At 44.0% G+C, this 20,764-nt stretch overlaps 1 protein-coding gene across 2 annotated transcripts in view; it reads right to left on the reverse strand.

The window, feature by feature from the left end:
• RUFY1 (RUN and FYVE domain containing 1) overlaps nt 1–17,417 on the reverse strand; it is a 44,202-nt gene extending 26,785 nt beyond the window's left edge. The window contains exons 1-5 of one of the 2 annotated variants that reach the window (XM_074350129.1): nt 17,096–17,417; nt 9,642–9,815; nt 8,203–8,320; nt 4,165–4,266; nt 2,482–2,605 (exon numbers count right to left, since the gene is read on the reverse strand). In XM_074350129.1, coding sequence (XP_074206230.1) covers nt 2,482–2,605; nt 4,165–4,266; nt 8,203–8,320; nt 9,642–9,815; nt 17,096–17,393 — 816 coding nt within the window. In that variant the 5' untranslated portion in view covers nt 17,394–17,417. Of the gene's footprint in view, nt 1–2,481; nt 2,606–4,164; nt 4,267–8,202; nt 8,321–9,641; nt 9,816–9,992; nt 10,012–17,095 lie in introns of those variants that run through there. The other variant, XM_010946156.3, reaches the window with a different exon arrangement.
• Between the last annotated feature and the right edge of the window lie 3,347 nt (nt 17,418–20,764).

The following is a 20,764-nucleotide window of genomic DNA, read 5'->3' on the forward strand; positions in this document are numbered from 1 at the left end:
CTGGATAAAGAATCTGTGGTATATTTATACAATGGAATACTATTCAGCCATAAAAACCGACAACATAACGCCATTTGCAGCAACATGGGTGTTCCTGGAGAATGTCATTCTAAGTGAAGTAAGCCAGAAAGAGAAAGAAAAAGACCATATGAGATCACTTATATGTGGAATCTAAACAAACAAACAAACAAAGCATAAATACAAAACAGAAACAGACTCATAGACATAGAATACAAACTTGTGGTTGCCAAGGGGGCGGGGGGTGGGAAGGGATAGACTGGGAGTTCAAAATGTAGAATAGATAAACAAGACTATACTGTATAGCACAGGGAAATATATACAAGATCTTGTGGTAGCTCACAGCGAAAAAAATGTGACAATGAATATATATATGTTCATGTACAACTAAAAAATTGTGCTCTACACTGGAATTTGACACAACATTGTAAAATGATTATAAATCAATAAAAAATGTTAAAAAAAAAATGAACATGAGAAAGAGGATCCCTCAGACATCAACAGTAAATAGTCACACTTCATGGTGACACACAAGAGGCAGCGTGTTCCAGGTGAGAACTGGCCAGGGGGCTCTATCACATCTTTTATTTCATACAAATCCCATTCAAGTTTTTATTCTGGAATCAACAAAATGATGTTCAAAGTCATCTGGCGGAATGAACAGCCTCAGCTATACTGGAAAGAGTAGCAGGAGGTGAGCTGCCGGAGCATAAACCACACTACGTGGGAACAGGGATTAAAGACTACGCAGGGAGGAGCGTGTAGCTCAGGGGTAGAGCACGTGCTTAGCACGCACAAGGTCCTGGGTTCAATCCTCAGTGCCTCCATTAAAAAAAAAAAAAAGAAAAAAAGGAAAAAAGCAAGTAAACCTAATTACCTTCCCCCTAGCAAAAAGACTATGTGACCGGCATAGAAATAAAATAAAGAAATCAGAGACTAAACACAGTCCAGAAATAAGCCTCAGCATATAATTTCACACATGATAAAGGTGGAATTTCAAATTAGTTAGGAAAATAATATTTAACACATGATATTCAGAAAACTGTTTACTATTTATAGAATAAATCTAGATTTCCATTTCACACTGTATCAAAATGAATGATAAGCAGATTATTTAAATGCAAAATATATATATTTCATTTTAAAAATCAGGTTAATTTTTAGATGTGGAAGGATCTTCTAAGCACAATACTATATAGAAGGTATAACAGAAAACTCCATGAAATTTGGCTGCATAAAAACCAAACAAACTCTACAGGGAAAATAAACCCTAAGAAACCAGAAATTTATAACAAAATATTCTGAAAGATGCTGAATATCTTTAATCTATAATAAAGAAGTAGAAAAGGTGAAAAACTGAAAAAAAAAAAAAGGCAAATTACAAAATCGCAAAATGGTGCACTTGGAATAATCATATTTTGGTTTAATGAGAAAATGAAACTTCAAGTATCTCTCTCTGAAATGTATAAATACAAATACACACCCCTTTATTCATGTGCTGGGAAGATACATCCCCAAATGTAACACCCATTTAGCTGTCTCTACATAATGGGATTATATGTGATATTTTGATTCTTTTCGAAAAAACTTCTCTGTAGTTTTTGAAAAATTTTCAACATGCAAAAACAAGAAAACTATTGAAAAAAAAAAAAAAAAGAGAGAGAGGAGAGGTTACAAAAAACCAAAAGAGCTGACCTGGCCCTGAAGGGACTGGGGAAGCTTTAGATGCTTCGTGTCCAAACATGTGGTGGCAAGAAGGCCAGGTGGTGGCCCAGCCACAGCTACAGATGCCCTGAAGAGGGGTGGAGGCGACGATGGGGCAGGGTGTCCTCATTTACACTCCCGGCCACCAGTTTAGGCCTCAGCCCTGCTCACTGGCTCCCGTGCAGAGGGCTGCCCCACCGCACAGGGCACCCTGTACCCGCCTGCTTACTTTCCTCGGGGATCTGCTCTATCAGATCTCTCTGAGTCACCTTCCCACTTCCTATGCAACCTTTCGGGACTTTCAGACTTGCCTGCTCAATGTTTTTGCTTTCTGTATTCTTGGCTACTTCAACTCACGACCTGGATGGCTGCTAGATCGATCTTCCTCAATCCCAGGCCTGATCATTTCAGGATCCTGCTTAAAAACCTCCTACGGCTTCCAAAGCCCCAGGGACAAAAGCTAAAGCTGCTGGCACGTCACTGGTGGCGGGATAACTGCGCCCCGCCTGCAGCGTCCCCTCACTCACGGAGCACCCCGTGTCCCAGCCACCGAGAGCTGCTTCCTGACCCCAGACACGCTGTGCGTTCCCTGTGCACCCAAGCTATGTCTTCACCCTTCCCCGAGACCTTTGCCAGCTGCTCGGGCCTGTGCCGGGTGCCCCCTGCTCCTTTCAGGGGTTCAGCACACGTCTGCAGATTCTCCGTAAAACCCCTGGCCCAAAAAAGGCATTCCATCTAGAGTTAAAATTCCCGTTTTACCTGAGAATCCAAGTCTTCTCCTTTTAAGCAGAGATTGGCATCAAGCACGTTGAGTCCCACCAACAGACCGACGATCACCATCCCTTCTTCCTCCATCATTAACGCCTCAGGTTCATAGAACTCACTGAAAAGGGATCCACAGGACAGAAACACCTTCACCAGCCTTCTCCCGGACCCACCTGCCCTGTGGCCTCTTAGCCCGCAGCCTGGCTGCCAGCCCCACCAGGAGCCAGAGCCAGAGGCTCCCTTGTCCGAATTTCCTTCTGCCTCTCATTCCGGCTCCCGCTTCGTGTGCTGCTGCTTCCTCCCTGGCCTCGCCTCTCTTCCTGTGGCTCCTCCCACCTCTGGTCCAAGGTGAACTCCTCCGTTTGGATCCTGGACCCCAGTCCTTCTCGTCTTGGCCCCTGTGTTCCGGAACATCACTCTGCCTCTCCTGCCCCCGACTCCTTCTTTTGTGTCCCTATGAACTACTTCTACACTGACATTCATGTCAACAGGAAGTGGGATCCCACAGCCTCCCCTTCCCCCAAGAGTAAAGCCCTTCCCTCTTCCCTGCGACCCACGGGACAACACTGGCTGATTGTACCTCCTTACCTGCCCCAGTCCCCTCAGCCACGTGCAGTAGGCGCCATCCATTTACTGCTCTGCTCACTAGGGATTTGCTAATTTACCATTGTGGGTGTGAGTGCATGAGAACTTGTTGTTTTAAGAATTAGTTCACTGGAACAAAATCTGTACTTTAAAGTTACTCAGTGTAACTGTACTCAAAGTGCAAAGTATGTGAACTATTTGAAATCAGTATTTATCCTGTAAAGGTATGTTCAATAATAAGCCATGACTTGAAAATTTTGGGTGACAGGCCGTATTATAAAAGATATTTTTATTTCAGTTAGACAAGGGAATTACCTCTAGAGAGATTTTTTCCCTTGTACATTCTCATATCTTGGAGAAAATTCCTCTTAGAAATTTTGCTAATATAGTTATAAATATAAAAAATGAACTCAGTCAGAAATTTCAGAGACAGCCAGTTCGTCTTTACTGAAGCCAAGAGATATAAACGTTTACAAACTGAGTATGGAATCCTAAAACAGGTAATCTAGGTTTGTTCTTTTACAAAAAGCAGGGTTTTAGACTTGAAAATTGCCCCTGAATCTAGTTAAAGTCATTTTCCCCCTCCTATCATCCAATCAAATAAATGTCATTTTGTTGACACTTAATGGAGTAGGCTGTTGGTTACCGCATCTTAGGTATTTTAGAGGAATTGTCTTCAAATGGCTTTTCAAAATGAAAAGTAATATGAATCTTCATTCATAATGACTTTTAGATATCAGTGCTCAGAAATAAAATACTATTTTAAAACTAAGCCACAGAATATTTACACTTGAAAATAATTTGAATAAAAGCTGTGTACATTATACATCGTTGTTTATTTTTATTTTTTAAATTTTTAAAAAACTTTTTTTGGGGTGGAATTAGGTTTATTTAGGTAATTAGGTTTATTTCTTTCTTTCTTTAAATGGAGGTGCTGGGGATTGAACCCAGGACCTCATGCATGCTAAGCATGTGCTCTACCACTGAGCTGTACCCTCCCCTCTACATCCTTGTTTTAATTCCAAATGATTTACAGAACTGTGTTCTAATTACTTACAAACCAGAAGGCAAGCAGAATAGGAGATGAAATACCTTAAGAGATGTTTATTGTCTATAAGCACTTTCAGATAGTCTGCCAGTTTCTTCTGCATGAGTGCCAGATAAAGCCAAGCTCTGCCCCTTCCCACAGCTGTCCTAGAACCCAAACAGAGAGGCAAACTGTTACACATGCCAGTAACAAAACACCAAGGGGAAAGAGCCAGCTGAGCCCAGGAGAGACACACATTCCCACATGCACACGCCTGTGCTTGTGGATGCAGAGAACCTGCGAGCAGAGCTGTCCCGGCGGCTGGGGGAGCCCACGGGGAAGGCTGAGGGCAGGGCTCATTCCTTTGGGGACTATCTGAGACCTGTATCACGGGCATGTACTTTTTCTTTTCCAAAAAATAAAAAAGTAAAAAAATTTAAGCCACAAACAGCTGATTTCTGGAACAAATACAATTAGATAAAACTTAGCAAGTATTCATAAAATTTCACAGGGAGCTAGGACGTATCAGGTTAGACTGTATAATGGATAAAACATTCTTGCAAAAGACTAACATAGAACATAGTTGTCAGGAGCTTCTTATTTTTATTTTGGCGGGGAGATAAGTACGTTTATTTACTTGATGGAGGTACTGGGAATTGAACCCAGGACCTCAAGCATGCTAGGCAAGCATTCTACTGCTGAGCCAAACCCTCCCCCTGAACATAGTTGTTGAAGTGTTGAAGTCCCACAAGATTTCTAAGGCATTAGCTCAAAGGTACAATTGTATTTTTGATTGGGGTAAAATACACATAACAAAGTTTACCACCTTACCCATTTTTTTTTTTAATGGAGGTACTGGGGATTGAACCCAGGACCTTGTGTATGCTAAGTGTGCGCTCTACCACTGAGCTATGTCCACCCCGCCCCCAGCTCACCCAGTTTTAAGTGTTCGGTTCAGTACTGTTCACCTTGTACAACCAATCTCAAAGGTGCGATTTTGAAAAGATCTGTTTTAAACGTTAAAGGAAAAGAAAAAGCCTCCCAATTGTAGACCTAACACTAATTAAGAGAAAAAGATTCTGTTCTAAGCAGAGTAACTGCATGTGTAATATCCCAGAGCGTTAGAATTACTGCTGTCACTTTGTATCTGCGTCAAAGCGTCAGAGGGCGCCCAACCTAATGAGTACAGAAGGCTTTGGATTCCTCACCGTTCCAACAAATGACAGTAAACCAGAGTAAAAAGGAAAGGAAATATAGTAGAGAAAAGGGTATCTGACGTTGGCAGGATGGGGAAAGTGGACACTGATGTGTGCTGTTGGTGGGAGTGTAAACTGGTACAACAGACATTTGATGACAGCAGGCTGTCAACACACCTAGTAACACAGGGAAGTGACCGAGGATGCACACAAGACGCATGTATGGGGATGGTCACCACTGCACTGTTTGGATAATGAGAATTTGAAAACAACCCCAAGGCTCAAAGTGGGAGTGGGGTGGGGGTGGTTATACAACAGAATGCTATGTGTTCATTTCAGAAATGATGTGATAGAGAAGTTATTCATCGAAAAAAAAAATGACATTGTAGGTGAATATTTAATACGGGAAAAAGGTTTGAAATCTAATATTAAATGGAAAAAGGGCTATTAAACAGCACGTACAGTTCACTGCGTGCTGCTTCTTCCCGTTCCCCGTCTCCATACAGCAACACGCTGCTCTTAGCTCAGGTGCACTTTCCAAACGTTTCTGTGCGTATGAAAATAAATTCTTATTTTCTCCCATTTTTATTAAAAAAATTAGTAATGTTATACATACTGTTCTATAACTTGCTTATCTCACTGAATATCTGTCATTTTGAAATTCTTTCCACACACAAGGAACTTCTCGCTCATGTTTTCATAGCTGTAGAGTGTTCCAGTATTGGGCTGCGCCAGAATTTATTTAGCTGGCTTTTCATCTAGGCTGTTTCTAACCTTCTGCTGTCACAAATGGCGCTGCAGTAGGTATTTCTGTGCGTGTGTCATTTTCACGCGTTAGATCTGTGGGCTGAGACACGTAGAAGTGGAAATGCCGGCTTGAAGGGTAGGTGCCGTGGTGGCTTTCGTGGACAGTACCGGTCTTCCACGGAAGGAATGCAACACAGTGCTGGGGGGAGGCGGAGGGGAATCCATCTTTTCTATTCGTCAGATTTTGCACCTTTAGGATCTAGAAGGATATTGACACTAACTGCAGGGTTTTGGGTTTTTTCCCTTAGTGGGCTCACAAAAACATCTCTTTTCACTTGTTTTTGTTTCCTAATTAAAGGTTATATGATAATAATTTTTTAAAAGGCTGTTTTTAATTTTCAAAAAAGAGAGAGAGAGGCCTTGTCTGTTGTCCGGGTGTAAGTGCCAATCTGTGAAATCATATTCATTGTGTAACAGTACGCTTAGTAACAAACCACAGCAGGAGAACAATGAACAATTTGGGGTGGCAGGCCATGCTGTAAAAGGTGTTTTCATCTCAACTGGACAAGGGAATTAAACCCTAGAGAGACCCCTCTCAGGATGCCAAGTTCATCCTGCAAGTTTCCAGCCGCCTTAGAGCCGTCTCTCCCCTTCAAAAAGCATGGGTCATAACTTCCCAAACACTGTGAAGTTTTGGAACTTTTGTTACTATTTCATGAAATAGTAAAAACACTGCAGCTCTTCATGGAACAAAGCACTAGCTGTTTCTCACGCGGCTCCTCCAGGGGCATCAAGAAAAGGTTGCTACTGCTTATTTCCTTTTTGGCAGACGCGGTGCAGGTCGGCGGGGGTTTAGCATCCACAGGGTTAATGAGGACACAGAAGCAGTGAGTCTGGCTGACAATAAGCTTTTTGTTAGAGTAACAAGACTTCAAAAGCACCTCCCTTGCCTAAGTGGAAACTGAGGCCTGAGTGCAAGCGGGGAGAGCCTGGCTCCACTCCAGGCAGAACACCCTGGGACCAGCCTAGCGCTGTGCTCTTGAGGGGGTGGGCTGGTTGGAAGGCGATGGGCAGCAGAACCACAGAAAGAATGGAAGAAACAAAGCAGAAGCCAAGGGAAGCTCATGAGAGGGTCAGCAAGTAAACATATGAGAGGATAACACCAGCAAAAGGCTTTCATCTTATGTGTGCAGGCCCAGAGGGCGGAACTTGGGAAAGAGTTCTTAAATCCTATCTTGAGAAGGATGCACAGGGCTTGGCAGCAATGGAGTTTAGGGGATTCAGAAGGTTTCAGAGTCCGGCAGACACGTGTTCTCCTCCTGGCTCCACACTCACTTGGCGAGGGACCTTGGGCAAGTTCCTTAACCACTCTGAGTCTCAGTTTCCACACCTGTAGATGGGGACACCAACAGCTTTCCTAGGGGCTTGTTGTGGAGGATAAAACGAGATCACGAAGTGGCCTTAGCACAGCGCCTGGTGCACGGCAGGCCTTTAGTTCACGGTGGTGGCTACTATTATCTGAAAATGGAGCAGACCGGACCTGCAGGAGAAGGCCCGGGGCTGGATGGTTGGGTCTGCTGGGGAAGGCTCCGTGGGGCTCTTCTGCTTTAGCCTAAGGATCTCTAGGGCCCCTTTCTAAATGCAGATTCCATGACACGCCTTTTTGTGTTCCACTCAGTTTTTGATTTCTGAGCCTATATACAGGGATCCCAAGGGCAAACCCAGCAAGGCAAACGATATGTCAGTCCCAGCCTTTTCACAAATGTCCCTTGTTGTGGAATTTAAATCTGACTCACACTGTGTTATTCAGAAAACTGCGCAGGTGCATCCAAAGCCAGGATGTCAGGAGTGCAACTACTCCTTTCCCTCCTGTAACTGCTCTCTAGGTGACATCTTTTCACACTATTTGACCTTGTGTGACAACCAGGAATCACTGTACTCATTTTAAAGGAAAGGAAACTGAGGCTCAGAGAGGGGCAAATCTTGCCCAAGCTCATGTGGAGAATGAAAAGGATAGCTGGGACTAAAGTAGAGTGTGGCTCGTGCAACAATTTGTTCTAAATTAGAAAGTGCTTTATCAGCAAGGAGTTGAGAAATCGGTAAAAACAGGGAGTTTCGTTTTTTTAAAACATCAAATCGATACAACTACTTCTCACTCACTTTAATTCTGGCAGGTTTCTGACACTAGTGGCTATATCTGATGCTTCTGGACAAAGTTTCTCCACCAGCTCCAAAGGACCAAAGAAAGATTTATTTTGGCCAATAAAACTCTTCTTAACTAAAAGGGAAAACAAAAATGTTATTGATAAGAACAGGTTGCAAAATGTCTTCAGGGGCCCACAGCCTCTCTCCCAAAAGCCAAATGACGGCACGGAGCTGCACCGCTTCCTCCTGATTCAGTCCCAGCTATGGACTGGGAGAGGCCAGGAAACAGATGAGCCCTCCTCCCTCTGATGACACAGAGTCTCTGAGAGACCCACTGTGCTCTTTCTCCCAAGTACTCACTGCTCACAAAACACAAGTGCTCAAATAATTACCTGTGAAATCCTTCCCCTTTCTCCTTCCCATCTAATGCCAAAATCAATGCTTGATTTCAAACCATCTCCACCATCCCTCATCTGAATTGTTGCAATAACCCCTAATGGGTCTCCCTGATGCTAATATTGTCATGTCTCCACCTTTACAATTGGTTCTCCACATAGCTGGAAGTTCTTTTTAAAATATAAGTCTGATCTTGTATTTCCCTTGCTGAACATCCTCCAAATACTCTTAGAATAAAATCCAGCTCCTCACCTGACCTATAAAGGCCTACGTCATCCAGCCTGTCCAATCTCTCTGACCTCATCCCCTTCTCAGCGCATCTCAGGTACCTGGTGTCTTCCTCAAACCAAAGTTCGTCCCGCTCAGGATCTTTGCAACTGTTGTGTTTGGTTGTGTTTTTCTAGGAATGCTCTTGCCCTAAACCTTTGCACAATTGACTCCTTCTCCTGTAGGTCTCAGCTCACATTTCACCTCCCCAGAAAGACCTTCCCACCCTAGCTGAAAGGTTTTTTTCCTTGATTCCCTATTATTGAACCCATTTTGCTTCCCTGAATTTGTAGCATTTTGTAATTATGCTTGCTTCTGAGTTTTTTGTCTGTCTCCTCTTCTAGAACTGTGCTGTCTAAGGTAGTCACTAGCCACAAGTGCTACTGAGAACTTGAAATGTAGCTAGTGCACAGGAGGTGTGCTGTAACTGTAAAACACGTGGATTTTTAAGCCTCAATATAAACAATAATGTAAAATACCTATATGTCAGAATGGCAATATTTTGGCTGTATCAGGTTCAGTAAGATATATTACTAAAAACTAACTTCGTCTGTTTCTTTTTACTTTTTTTTAAAAAATCGTTTACTAGAGCATTAGAAATCGCACGTGTGGCTTGCACATTTCCATCTGACAGCGCCACTCTAGAATGCCGCCTCTTGTGGGCAGGGACCTTGTTTGCCTCGTGCACTGCTGTTATCCCAGCACCCAGAACAATGTTTGGCATGGATGAACACACGCTGCGCAAACAGCGAGCCCGAATCCCCATGCCCCGGACGCCCCCTCAGGCTCACCTTTCAGCCCATGTTTGAGGCAGTGCTCCATCACTACGAAGAACTGCTGCAGCGGGGCATGGTCCGCATCCAGGCTGCGGCCCAGGCTCAGCGCAGACTGGAGCAAGACCTTGATGCTGAGTTTCATCATGTGCATCAGGTTGGTACGTTCCTCCATCATCTGGCACTTGGAAGCTGTAGGCAGAAGCAGGAACAGCTGTTAGTGGGCTGAATATAGTCCAGGGTGAGGGGGCTGGACGGCCAGACAATGGAGGGAAAGACAGGCCAGGCAGTCTGGTCGGAGCGCGGACGCGCGGATTAACCGGGTTTCGCAGCCAACCGGCCCTTGACCCCGGGAGGTCACAGCCGCACCTGGGCTGCTGAGGCTGTGGGTCACACTCCAGAGACCTCTCCCAGGTGGCTCCGCGCGTTGCTACGGCGACGGCCCTACCAAGGCTCAGCGCGATTGGTCTCTCTCACACCCTTGTTCCATTTTCGACCAATGCAAGGGCTCACACTCCCAGAAGCCCGGCCCCCCGCTCGAAGGCGTGCTGGAAGGGTGCCCCGCCCCGCCTCTTGCCTATTGGCCGAGTCCAGCTCAAGACCACGCCCACGGGGCGCTCGGGTGCCATGTTGACCGCAGGAGCGGCTTCGCGGCTGGGTCGCGGGTTCTTCGCACGTCCCCACGACGGCTCCCCGAGCCGGCCCTCTGGTCCGACGGTGCCGCCCGGTGCCCTCGGGGAAGCATCTGCCCCTCAGTTCCCGACTCGGATGCTCGTTGTCGCCCATCCTTCGTCCACAGTTCGTGGACAATTACGAGTTCTAATTTTCTTTTGTCAGTAAAACAATGAAATGAACTCAACTGCTTTTCCATTTCAACTCCATTAAACTTGTCGCTTTGAGAGTAAAGAAGTCTGTCTGCAGTCAGTATCAGACATCCATGACAAATGCTTATCAAGTGTCCTCTCAAGCCCAAGAGACTGTCCCTCTAGAAATAATGTAGGCCCCAAAACAGCGCTGGCAGCAAAAATAAGCCCCCGGTCCCCGCGCGCCGCTCTCCGCACCCGCCCACCGCTCAGTCTCTCAACTGTTTGTCCCCTGGATTCGGGGGTCGGGTGGGGACAGTACTGTCTTACTTTGCTGTTGTTGGATTATTACAGCTGTTAAGCAGCTTTTCCTGTTTATTGTCTCCTAGTGTTCTGTGAATTGCCTGTTAAATCTTACAACTTTCTTGAATTGTCTGCCCTAGTCTTATTGAGCTGTATATTCTGGATATTAATCCTTTGTTTACCTGGTTTATTTCATGGGCATTAATTAATATGGACATATACAAAGTTAAAAGAGCATCTGTATGTATAGCTAAATTGGAAAGAATGATATATGTCTGAATTTATAATACAGGTATTAAGTAAATATTATTGAGACTGGAGACAGCCTGGGACTGAAAATTCTAAATTCCCTCAGCAAAGCCAGAGAAGACAGCTACCGGGAAAGAAAAGTCAGTCTAAACATTTCATCTTGGTTGTGGAAAAAGAAAAAATGGATTTTAAGTAAAGCATTTGGGTAGGGGTGGTATAATTATTTTTAGATTTTAAGAGAATCCTATGTATTACATTTATAAATTTGAAAACTTTAATGAAATGGATGATTGGCAAAGGACACAGAAATTGTAAACCTCATCAAGGGGAGGGAGAAATCCTGAACAGACCAATAACCAGAGAAGCAATTTGTAAAGATTTATCCTTAAAGAAGATACCAATCCCAGATCTATAAACAAAGTAGTAGTCTTTGAGTGGGGATGCCTAGCCAGGAAGTCCTGCTGACAGCTTGGCAGGCCTAGATGGTTTAAGGAAATTGATTTCTAGATCCTCAAGTTTCACAGACACTTTTTCTTCTCCTACTCTACAGAAGGGCAATTCACCCCTTGTCCTGTATCTTCCTCTGGATGCACTGACCTGGGGTGCAGAAAGTCCCACATACCATATGAAAGTGAAGCTGCCTTTGATGATAATCATGTCACCAAAACCATGAAGAGCTTCCAGTCTCTCATTGCTTTACTGAACTTAGTTAAGGAAACCTGGTCTTGGGGAAAGGGGTGGTCTCTAGCCCTCTGCTGGGTATTCTGACTTTAGAAAGGTTAAAAAAAGTTCCCCCACAAATAAATGCAATTGTTGTCAGCTGGTCTCAATACTCACACCTTGGATGTGCCATTAATTTGATGGGCATGTTCTATAAATTAAATGAGCCCAAACTGTAGCCCCAACTTTTTGATGAAAATGGATTTGAAGTACACGTAAACTAACCATTTTTGTCAAAAATATTGTATTGGCAACAATGTAATGAAATAAGCAATGTTTAGATGTCCCCAACCATTTTGAGTGTTCTTGGTTAAGCAAAGTGAAAGAATTATAAGGTATAATTATCTTTGATACGTCTTGGTAAAGTTTTTTTGGGGGAGCTTTCCACAAGTAGAGAGAGTTTCTTTAATGTGACTAGGATGCATCTTTTTGCTCGTCAGCTGATTTTCATTTGAATAAAAATGAACAATATAAATTTGACATTAGATCAGTGCAATTTGGGGCATATAACTTAGGAGTTCAAAGACTTGAACAACATTAGTATAACAAAACTGTCTGTTTCTACTTCTTATTTATATGAGCCAGGTTTCTCAGGGATCACATCTATAAAAACCCCAAAAATAGGAATAAAATTGATGCTAAGTCTGATCACATTTTATCAGTAAATCATATATATTTATCTATAGGTACACGCTAATGAAAAAAAAAACCACCATTCAGCTCATTAAGAGAAGTAATTCCAAGAAAAATTTGTGTATAATTACTTATAAAATTATATTCCTTTTATCAACTTAGCATTACTAATAATTTTAATGGTAATTCATTCCAGAAGAAAAATTTTTTTATACACTTAGGGCTTTAGTCACAAGGAAAATTTATTACATTTTAATTTACATATTTTTTTTCAGAAACATGACAGGATGACCAATAAAAAAATTTAAACATACATAAGTGGAATGGAAATTCAAGTTCAAGGAATAATAGAAAAAAATGTAAATTTTTCAAATATTAAATAACATTTATTTTTAAAATGGATGGTAATGTTTATCAAGTCACATGGCATTTACATACCACCTGATAAAAGGATGATCTAACAGTCTTATTTTAAAAAGCCAGTTCTTACCCTAACCAGAAAATGTATTCTATACTTTCAGATTATGATGAAGCATTTTTAGGGGCTCATGGGAGCAAAAACTGTGAAGGCTAGTGTTTTAGGCAGTGGCTCGGACCATCGTTCCTGGGAACAGGGCAGTGCTCTGCAGCCATCTCACCCATCCCCCTGCGGGGTGAGTCACCTGTTCCCATTTGCGCTCAATTTAGAGAGTCATGGAAGAGTCAAGCTGGAGGGATCTTTAAGGTGTTCCATCCCTCAGTTTTACTAGCTTTGTGACCCTGGCTAAGCTATTCACATCATACAAACACACAAAATAGTTCAACACAACACACAGAATGCTACAGAATTCTACACTTATTGAACTGCCAAATAAGTGGTCTGGCCAGGGATCTGGACCTTCACTGATGTAGAGTGGCTGCGCCTGTAACATAAAAGAGTGACCCTGTGATCCCGGGTTTCGGCACCAAAAAAAAAAAAAGTGACCCAGTGCGAAGAGGAGCTGGAGAGAACCTGCAGCGGCCCTCTTGCTGGAGCAACGCTGATCACAGTGCCAGACGGGAGTTTTCAGAGGCTGGTGAAGTGGTAATGGAAAAGTGGTAATTGGTTAAAAAATATTTTTTTTAATGCTTTTATACTGTGCAGGATAGGAAAAAATGCAGCTACCAGTCACAAACATCTCCAAGGGCTGCTGGTTTGTTGTAACCTTTGGTATAGAGATAAGTCCTCAGGACGGGGGCTTTTTGTTGTTGGGTGACTAGATTCTATAAATTTGAGTTTTAATTTTGAGTAGCTCTTTGGTGTCTTGAAAGATCTTTAAAATTTTTTTTTATTTGTCTTTATTGTATTATTTATTTTACCTTGGCAAGGGATAGGTAATGAGGTTTATTTATTTTTAGAGGAGGTACTGGGGATTGTCCCAGGAGCTTATGCACGCTAAGCACATCCTCTACTGTTTGAGCTATATACCCTCACCCCAGTTAAAAGATCTTACAGTACAGGATGGTGTTATCCTGTCCTGACAAGGATACACTTTCCTGATTTTTCTGGAATTTTCACTCATCATCTCAGAGGCTAACTTAAGGTGTTCAGCAATGTGAAATGACAAAGTTACTGTGCTTCGTTTTGGAAGAGGCTTCACTTGTGCGGGGTTGCTTGACACATGGAGAATAAAATCGGCCATGGAAGACAGTGGAGAAAGGCATAGTGTGTACCGCCTACCTAATGGCAAGTATATATCTAAATACTTCTAAAATTAAAGAATGCCTTCCTCAGTGAGTACCCACCCCCGTGCAGGACGTGCCGGGCGCATGAGTTCTGTAAGCACCTGCGTTTTCTTATTCATCCTTCGGGAGGAGGCATCACTCTAAAAAATACACTGTAGAACCTTGTGTGTATGTCCTTTGATTTGTGCGAAAACTGTGTGTGTGGAGGCGAGGCACGAGCGACATGCACAGATCCGCTCTGAAGTACAGCAGATCTGGGGACAGCTCCCGGTATAACAGAAAAGGACAAATCTGACTCCACGTTAGACCTGCTCCTTGCGCTCCTGAGAATGAGTTCTGACTGTGTCCTAAGTGTTCTTCTGTGTGCTTTGATGTTTTTGTTTTACCGCATGCATTTATTATCTAAAAAAACCCAAAAACCCAAACCCCCAAAACCAAGCAAGACAACTACAGAGGACGCAATCACGTGGCAAGTTGCGCTACCAGAGCCCCCGTGGGATAACATTTGAAAACACGTATTCAGAGCAGTGCACAACATTCCACAGCATGTTCCTTAGACCTGTGTCACCAAACACTTCTTTATCTGGCAAGAGTGCTGCTCACATTCAGTCTCTGCTCTGTCACTCCTCCCTCTGAACAATCTCTGTCCTCACTGCTTGTGTAAGCAGATCAATGGAAAAGAGAGAAAATGAGCTGGTCCTGGCAGGAGTGGTGGCCTCTGTCTTCTCCTGACCCGCTTTTCCGAGGCCTCTGCAGGGCATGCTGCCCGGGGTCCATTTCCTTTTCCGCACCCCCACCCCTGTCCCATCTGATGGCTTCAAGTCCGGGTTACGGTCACGGCCTAGCTACAGAGCTGTTCCTCACACTTCTGCCCTCGGTAAGCCACATTCACAATTTTTGCCACATTTGAGTGGCAGTTATTTATTTAGTCTTTTCTTTAAATTGACTAATTGAAAAGCCCATGTGTATATATTATGGCATTTTACTTGTAAAATTATTTAAAGGCAGCGAGGCATTGAGGTGATGTGACTAAGAGCACAGGCTTGGAGGCAGCCGGTTTGGGTTCAAGTCCTGGTTCTGCCATTTCTAAGTAACTTAGTCAAGTTACTTTTTTAAAATTCAGCTTCCCTTTTTATAAACAGGATAATAACGGTACCTATCACACGGGACCAGCTACCGGAGCGGAAGCATGAAGTCATGGTCTCCCTCCCACGGCCCTAAAGGGACTGCAACTTCCTGCAGGGACGTGGTCCCTCTCTGAGGGTCCTCTGCCCAGTGCCTGCCTCATGTGCTGTGGTGCTGCCAAACTGGGGCAGGGCAGTGGACACCTGGCCCTGCCCTGAGATTCAGAAAGTGGGACTTCAACTCTCCCTGTGCGAGGGAAGGGTGGAAGAAGCCCCAGGGCAGTCTGAGTGGACCAGGGTGGCTGAGAACCTGTACCGGGAGGTAGCAGAAAGCGGGACGGCACACATGAGTCTGCCTCCACAGTCCCCATACATCCTTCTTTGTTCCATCAGACTTCACTTACAAAACACAAATTCAAAGACAAATTTAGTAAGAATTTCAATTGTGGGGCACTTCTGAGTGCCTGGCCCCAGGCGATCACACTGATCAAAGCCTGCACTGACCGCACACCACAAAGCCAGCTCTGCTACTGCCCAGGATTATCGTGGAGGTTAAATGAACTCATGTACGCACAGACTAACCTCTGGCACCTGGGCAGCACAATGCAAGTGCTGGCGATTATCTATAGCATTACCGTAAATGGAAAATAAGTATTTTTCAAATATGCATTTGTTCAACAAAGATTTATTATTGTGTGCTAGGCACAGTTTAGGAACTGGCACATTTTATCACCAAACAGCTAACGTTTATTATTTGCTTACAATCTAAGAGGCCTCCAGAAGACCCCATCTCTTGACTCTCAGGACTGACTGCCAATGGGTGGGCATACAAACACCCACTGATGTGTGTAAAAGTGGCGAGCTAGTGGGCACTAGATTCCTGAAGTGAACAGCATCCTTTCATGACCTTCTAGTCCTATTTTTCACGGGCAGAATCTCAAAACAAGTCAGATGTTAAGCTTTACTCATCAATCTTTCTTAACCACTGAAATTCTCACATTCACTATTCCGGTGTTAGTGCCAACTTCTACAGCACGTGCACCAGTGGAAAGGACAGAATCAAGAAAACTCCAAGGCACACTTCTTAGCGAGCACTGCAGTGTTCAGTCAGCTCGGCCCCACAGCACTTTCTGTGCTGAAAAGGTTCTCTGCCACTAGTCACATGCAGGCTGCTGAGCACTTACAACGTGGCTGTTGTGACTGAGGAGCTAAATTTTTACCACTTTAAACATCACACGTGGGTGGTGGCTACTGTGTATGGGTTCACACAGCTTTAAGTATTTGGCTTTATAGGACTTTCTAGGTCACACTCTATAAATAAAATCACTTAATGGTTCCATTCTTACTCATGCGCTTACTCTAGATGGCAAAGGCTGCAAAAGACCGTAAGAATCCTTGGGTGAATCAAAAAGTCCCTACTTCACAAGGCTGGAAAATGTGGTAGCTTGTCTGCATCACATAGTGGGCTGGTGGTAGAGCTCGCTGGAGCCCTCACCCCCTGACCTCCGCCCGGGGGCTCTGACTCCGCAGGGAGTAGGGAGGCGCGGTCAACACCTGGGAGGTGTCAGGTGGGGTGGCATTTTGAGATTTAAAGCAGAAAACAGTACTGGACTCGTTTCTTAAGTTACTTTTAAAATTAACACAGACTACCTAAGCTTAAACTCGTACATCTTTTCAGTCTAAAGTCCACCAGTGAGAACACAGTGGGAAGCGAGGTCGCCCCCGTCTCGGCCACTCGCGCCCACGTGCTTATCTTGGCTTGCGCGCTCCTTATAAAGCAAGCGGACGAGCAGTTAAGCGTGTCAACAGGCTGGGTTCTTTTTGTTTTGTTTTGTTTTGTTAACGACTCGTCTAACAGGCTGAGTCGGTTAAACAGCCTCGCCAGCCTGGCTCGCACCGCGAAGCGGCCGCTGTCCCGTGGAAAGCGGGAGCCTACCTGCGCGCGCCGCCCCGTCCGCGCCGCCGTCCGCGCCGCCCAGCGCCGCGGCCGCGCGCAGCGCGCTCCCGCAGCTCGCCGACAGGTTGCCCGTGGCCCTGCGCGCCAGGGTCAGGATGGGCGCGGACCAGCCGTCCGTCGCCGCCCGCGGCCTCGCGGCGCCTCGCAGCTCGCCGGGGCCCGGCAGCTGGCTCCGGTCGACGATTTCAAACTCCTCTCCCGGCTCCGGCCCGGGCGGCGGCCCCGGCCCCGGCCCCGGCCCCGGCCCCGCCCGGCAGCCGTCTCCCCCGTCGGCCATCTTGGTCCCGTCACGTGGCCCTGTCACGTGGCCCGGGCCGCGGGCGGGGGAGTCCGCGCGGGCGGGCGCTTTTGCACCTTCCCTGCCCTTTTCCCTTGTTGGCGACGGTTTTCTTCCTGATCCCCTGCCTCCTTCCTTTTCCAACACTTTAAACAGCTTCGGGGAACTACACATCATGGCTTGAGCATCCACATTCCCACCGGCTGGGAGGACTTGTTTCCGTGGAAGTTACTGTGGGCTTTCCTCCCTCATGGTGGTGGGTCCCGCTGGCTGAGAACACACACCACGTGGCCCTAGTTTTCTTTGTGACAGTATTTCCTCTTTTCCATTTTCATTTCATGTTTTACTTTTTCTACGTCGTCATTTTTCTGCAGCAGTCTTAAAAACAAGTCCTAAAAGGGCGAGCAAGGAAACGCTGGTACAGGCGAGGCAGGAAGGCAGTTTTTTTGGTTTTTGTTTGTTTGTTTTTTAATTAAATAACTAAGTAGGACGGCTTGGTAGGAAACAGCACACCAGAAGACTGGGAATCAGAAGGTCTGGATTCTGCGATTAATTAGTTAAATGGTGATAATAATAAAACCTACCCCATTGTTAAGTAAGGGGCACATGGCAGACGTGAATGATTGTGATGACGGTGACCCAACCACGTGGCTTGGGCAGGACAGCTCACTTGTACAGTATTACTGGCAGTGTGGTTACAGATTTGGGAAAGAAGGGAATTTGACTAAAGAGAAATTCAAGTCTCACTATCATTTGACACTTTGTGCAGTGCCAGCTGGTGCCTACTGACCCCTGCAGCCCCCAAACTTCCAGCCCTTAGGCATCTGCCTGTCCACTTTGGGAGATAAACTCCTGACGGGTGTTTGCATTAGCACAGTTAACACCCCCAGGAGATGACCAGCCTCATCGTAGCCCATATCTCCTTCTTATCAAAATCATAGATTCCCATGTCTCCGTCTTACTGGAGTCATAAATCCACCATCCTCCCATAAATAAAGCAAAGCCCTTTACTTCACTTATAGCCAATCAGAAATCTGTTCCCCTATCCCTTTGTGTTCATAGCCCCTTCCTCAATAAAAGACCCTGCAGGTTCACACTCAGTGGACACACAAGACACCTCTTGCCTGTGTGGCTCCCTGTTTCTTGTAGCAGCAAACTTACTAAACTTCACTTTGTTCTTAAATTTCTCCCTTACTGGTAAATACTTTTTACCAGCCCCTATCACTGGCCATGCCAAGTGTCCCCCAACAGTTAGCAAAGTGCTGCACATGGACGTCATCAAACCAGGAGATTTGTTTCATTTGATTGCCAGAGGGTTTACATTTCAAATTTTAAAAAAAGTTTAAGTTGTTGCAGATATTTAGAAATCAAAACACTTACTTAGAAACAAAACATTTATTTAGAAACAAAATCTTTAGACATCATCTTGGCATCTTGGTCCAGTCCTTTTCACTAGTTTTTATGATCTGTTTGGTCCCTGAAGCCAAGTTGTTTTCTGTGGGGAGAGTAGGGTGGGGAGCGATTGAGGCGTTTGTGGGGATAGTGTTTGAGTTGTCACCATGATTTTTTTCTTTTTCTTTCTTTACTTATTTATTTTACAATGTCATGAGACTGACACGCTATGTACTATGATAACGAGGCACCTTATTTTACAATATTATATTTTTTAAATTGAAGTATAGTTGTACAATATTATATGCTACAGGTATGTAATATAGTGATTCACAATTTTTAAAGGTTATATTCCATTTATAGTTATTTTAAAATATTGGCTATATTCCCCATGTTGTACAATACATCCTTATAGCTTATTTTATACCTGATAGTTTGTCCCTCTTTATCCTCCACCGCCATCTTGCCCCTCCCTCTTTCCTCTCCCTACTGGTAACCACTAGTTCCTTCTCTATACCTATGAGTCTGTTTCTTTTCTGTTATATTCACTAGTTTGCTGTATTTTTTAGATCCCACATGTAAGTGATATCTTATAGTATTTGTCTTTCTTTGTCTGACTTATTTCACTCAGCATAATGCCCTCTAAGACCCTCCATGCTGTACACCAGAAACTAATACAACATTTTAAATCAACTGTACTTCAGTTAAAAAGCAAACAAATAACCCGTTTAAAATGTGGGCGGAAGAAATGAACATTTTTTCCAAGAGAAAAAATGCAGATGGCCAACAGGAGCATGAGAAGTTGCTCAACATCACTAATACCAGGGAAATGCAAATCAAAATCACAATGAGACATCATCTCACATCCATCAGAATGGCCATCATCAAAAAGAACACAAATAATAAATGTTGGCGAGGAAGCGGATAAAAAGAAACCCTTGTACACTATTGGTGGGAATGCAAATTGGTGCAACCACCATGGAAAACAATATGGAGGCTTGTCAAAACCCCCAAAATAGAGCCACCATATGACCTAGCAGTTCCACTCCCAGGCATATATTTGAGAAAAACAAAAACATTAATTCAAAAAGGTAATACATTCCAATGTTAACAGCAGCGTTATTTACAATGGCCAAGATGTGGAAGCATCCTAAGTGCACATCAATAGATGAGTGGATAAAGAAGATGTAGCGTATATGTGTAATGGAATACAACTCACCCATAAAAAGAAGGATATTTTGCCATGTGCAGCCCTTCATTCAGTTTTTTTTTTTTCACTTCAAAAACCAGAATTTTATAACCAGCATAAACATTTCCATTGCATCAAAAATAACAAAATACCTAGCAATAAACTTAACCAAGGAGGTGACCTGTACTCTGAAAACTGTAAAACACTGATGAAGGAAATTGAAGATGATACAAAGAAATCAAAGGAGTTCTTGTGCTCTTGGATTGGAAGAATCAACATTATCAAAATGGCCGTACTACCCAAAGTAATCTACAGATCTAACGCAACCCCTGTCAAAATGCTCGTGACATTTTTTCATAGAACTAGAAAAAACAATTCCAAAAGGTATATGGAACCAGAAAAGACTCAAAATTGCCAAAGCAATCTTTTGTAGGTCTTTTTTCTTTTTCTTCTTTTTGTTCTCTCTTCTTGTGGTTTGATGACTAGAGAAGTTCCTTTAACATTTGTTGTAAAGCTGGTTTGGTGGTGCTGAATTCTTTTAGCGTTTGTTTATCTGTGAAGCTTTTGATTTCTTCCTCTAATCTGAACAAGAGTCTTACTGGATAGAGCATTCTTGGTTGCAGGTTTTCCCCTTTCATCACTTTAACTATATCATGCCACTCCCTTCTGGCCTGTGGAGTTTCTGCTGAAAAATCAGCTGATAACCTTATGGGAGCTCCCTTGTATGTTATTTGTTACTTTTCTCTTGCTGATGTTAATATTTTCTCCTTACCCTTAATTTTTGTCAATT

The sequence above is a fragment of the Camelus bactrianus genome, chromosome 22 (assembly GCF_048773025.1).
Source record: "Camelus bactrianus isolate YW-2024 breed Bactrian camel chromosome 22, ASM4877302v1, whole genome shotgun sequence".
NCBI lineage: Eukaryota > Metazoa > Chordata > Mammalia > Artiodactyla > Camelidae > Camelus > Camelus bactrianus.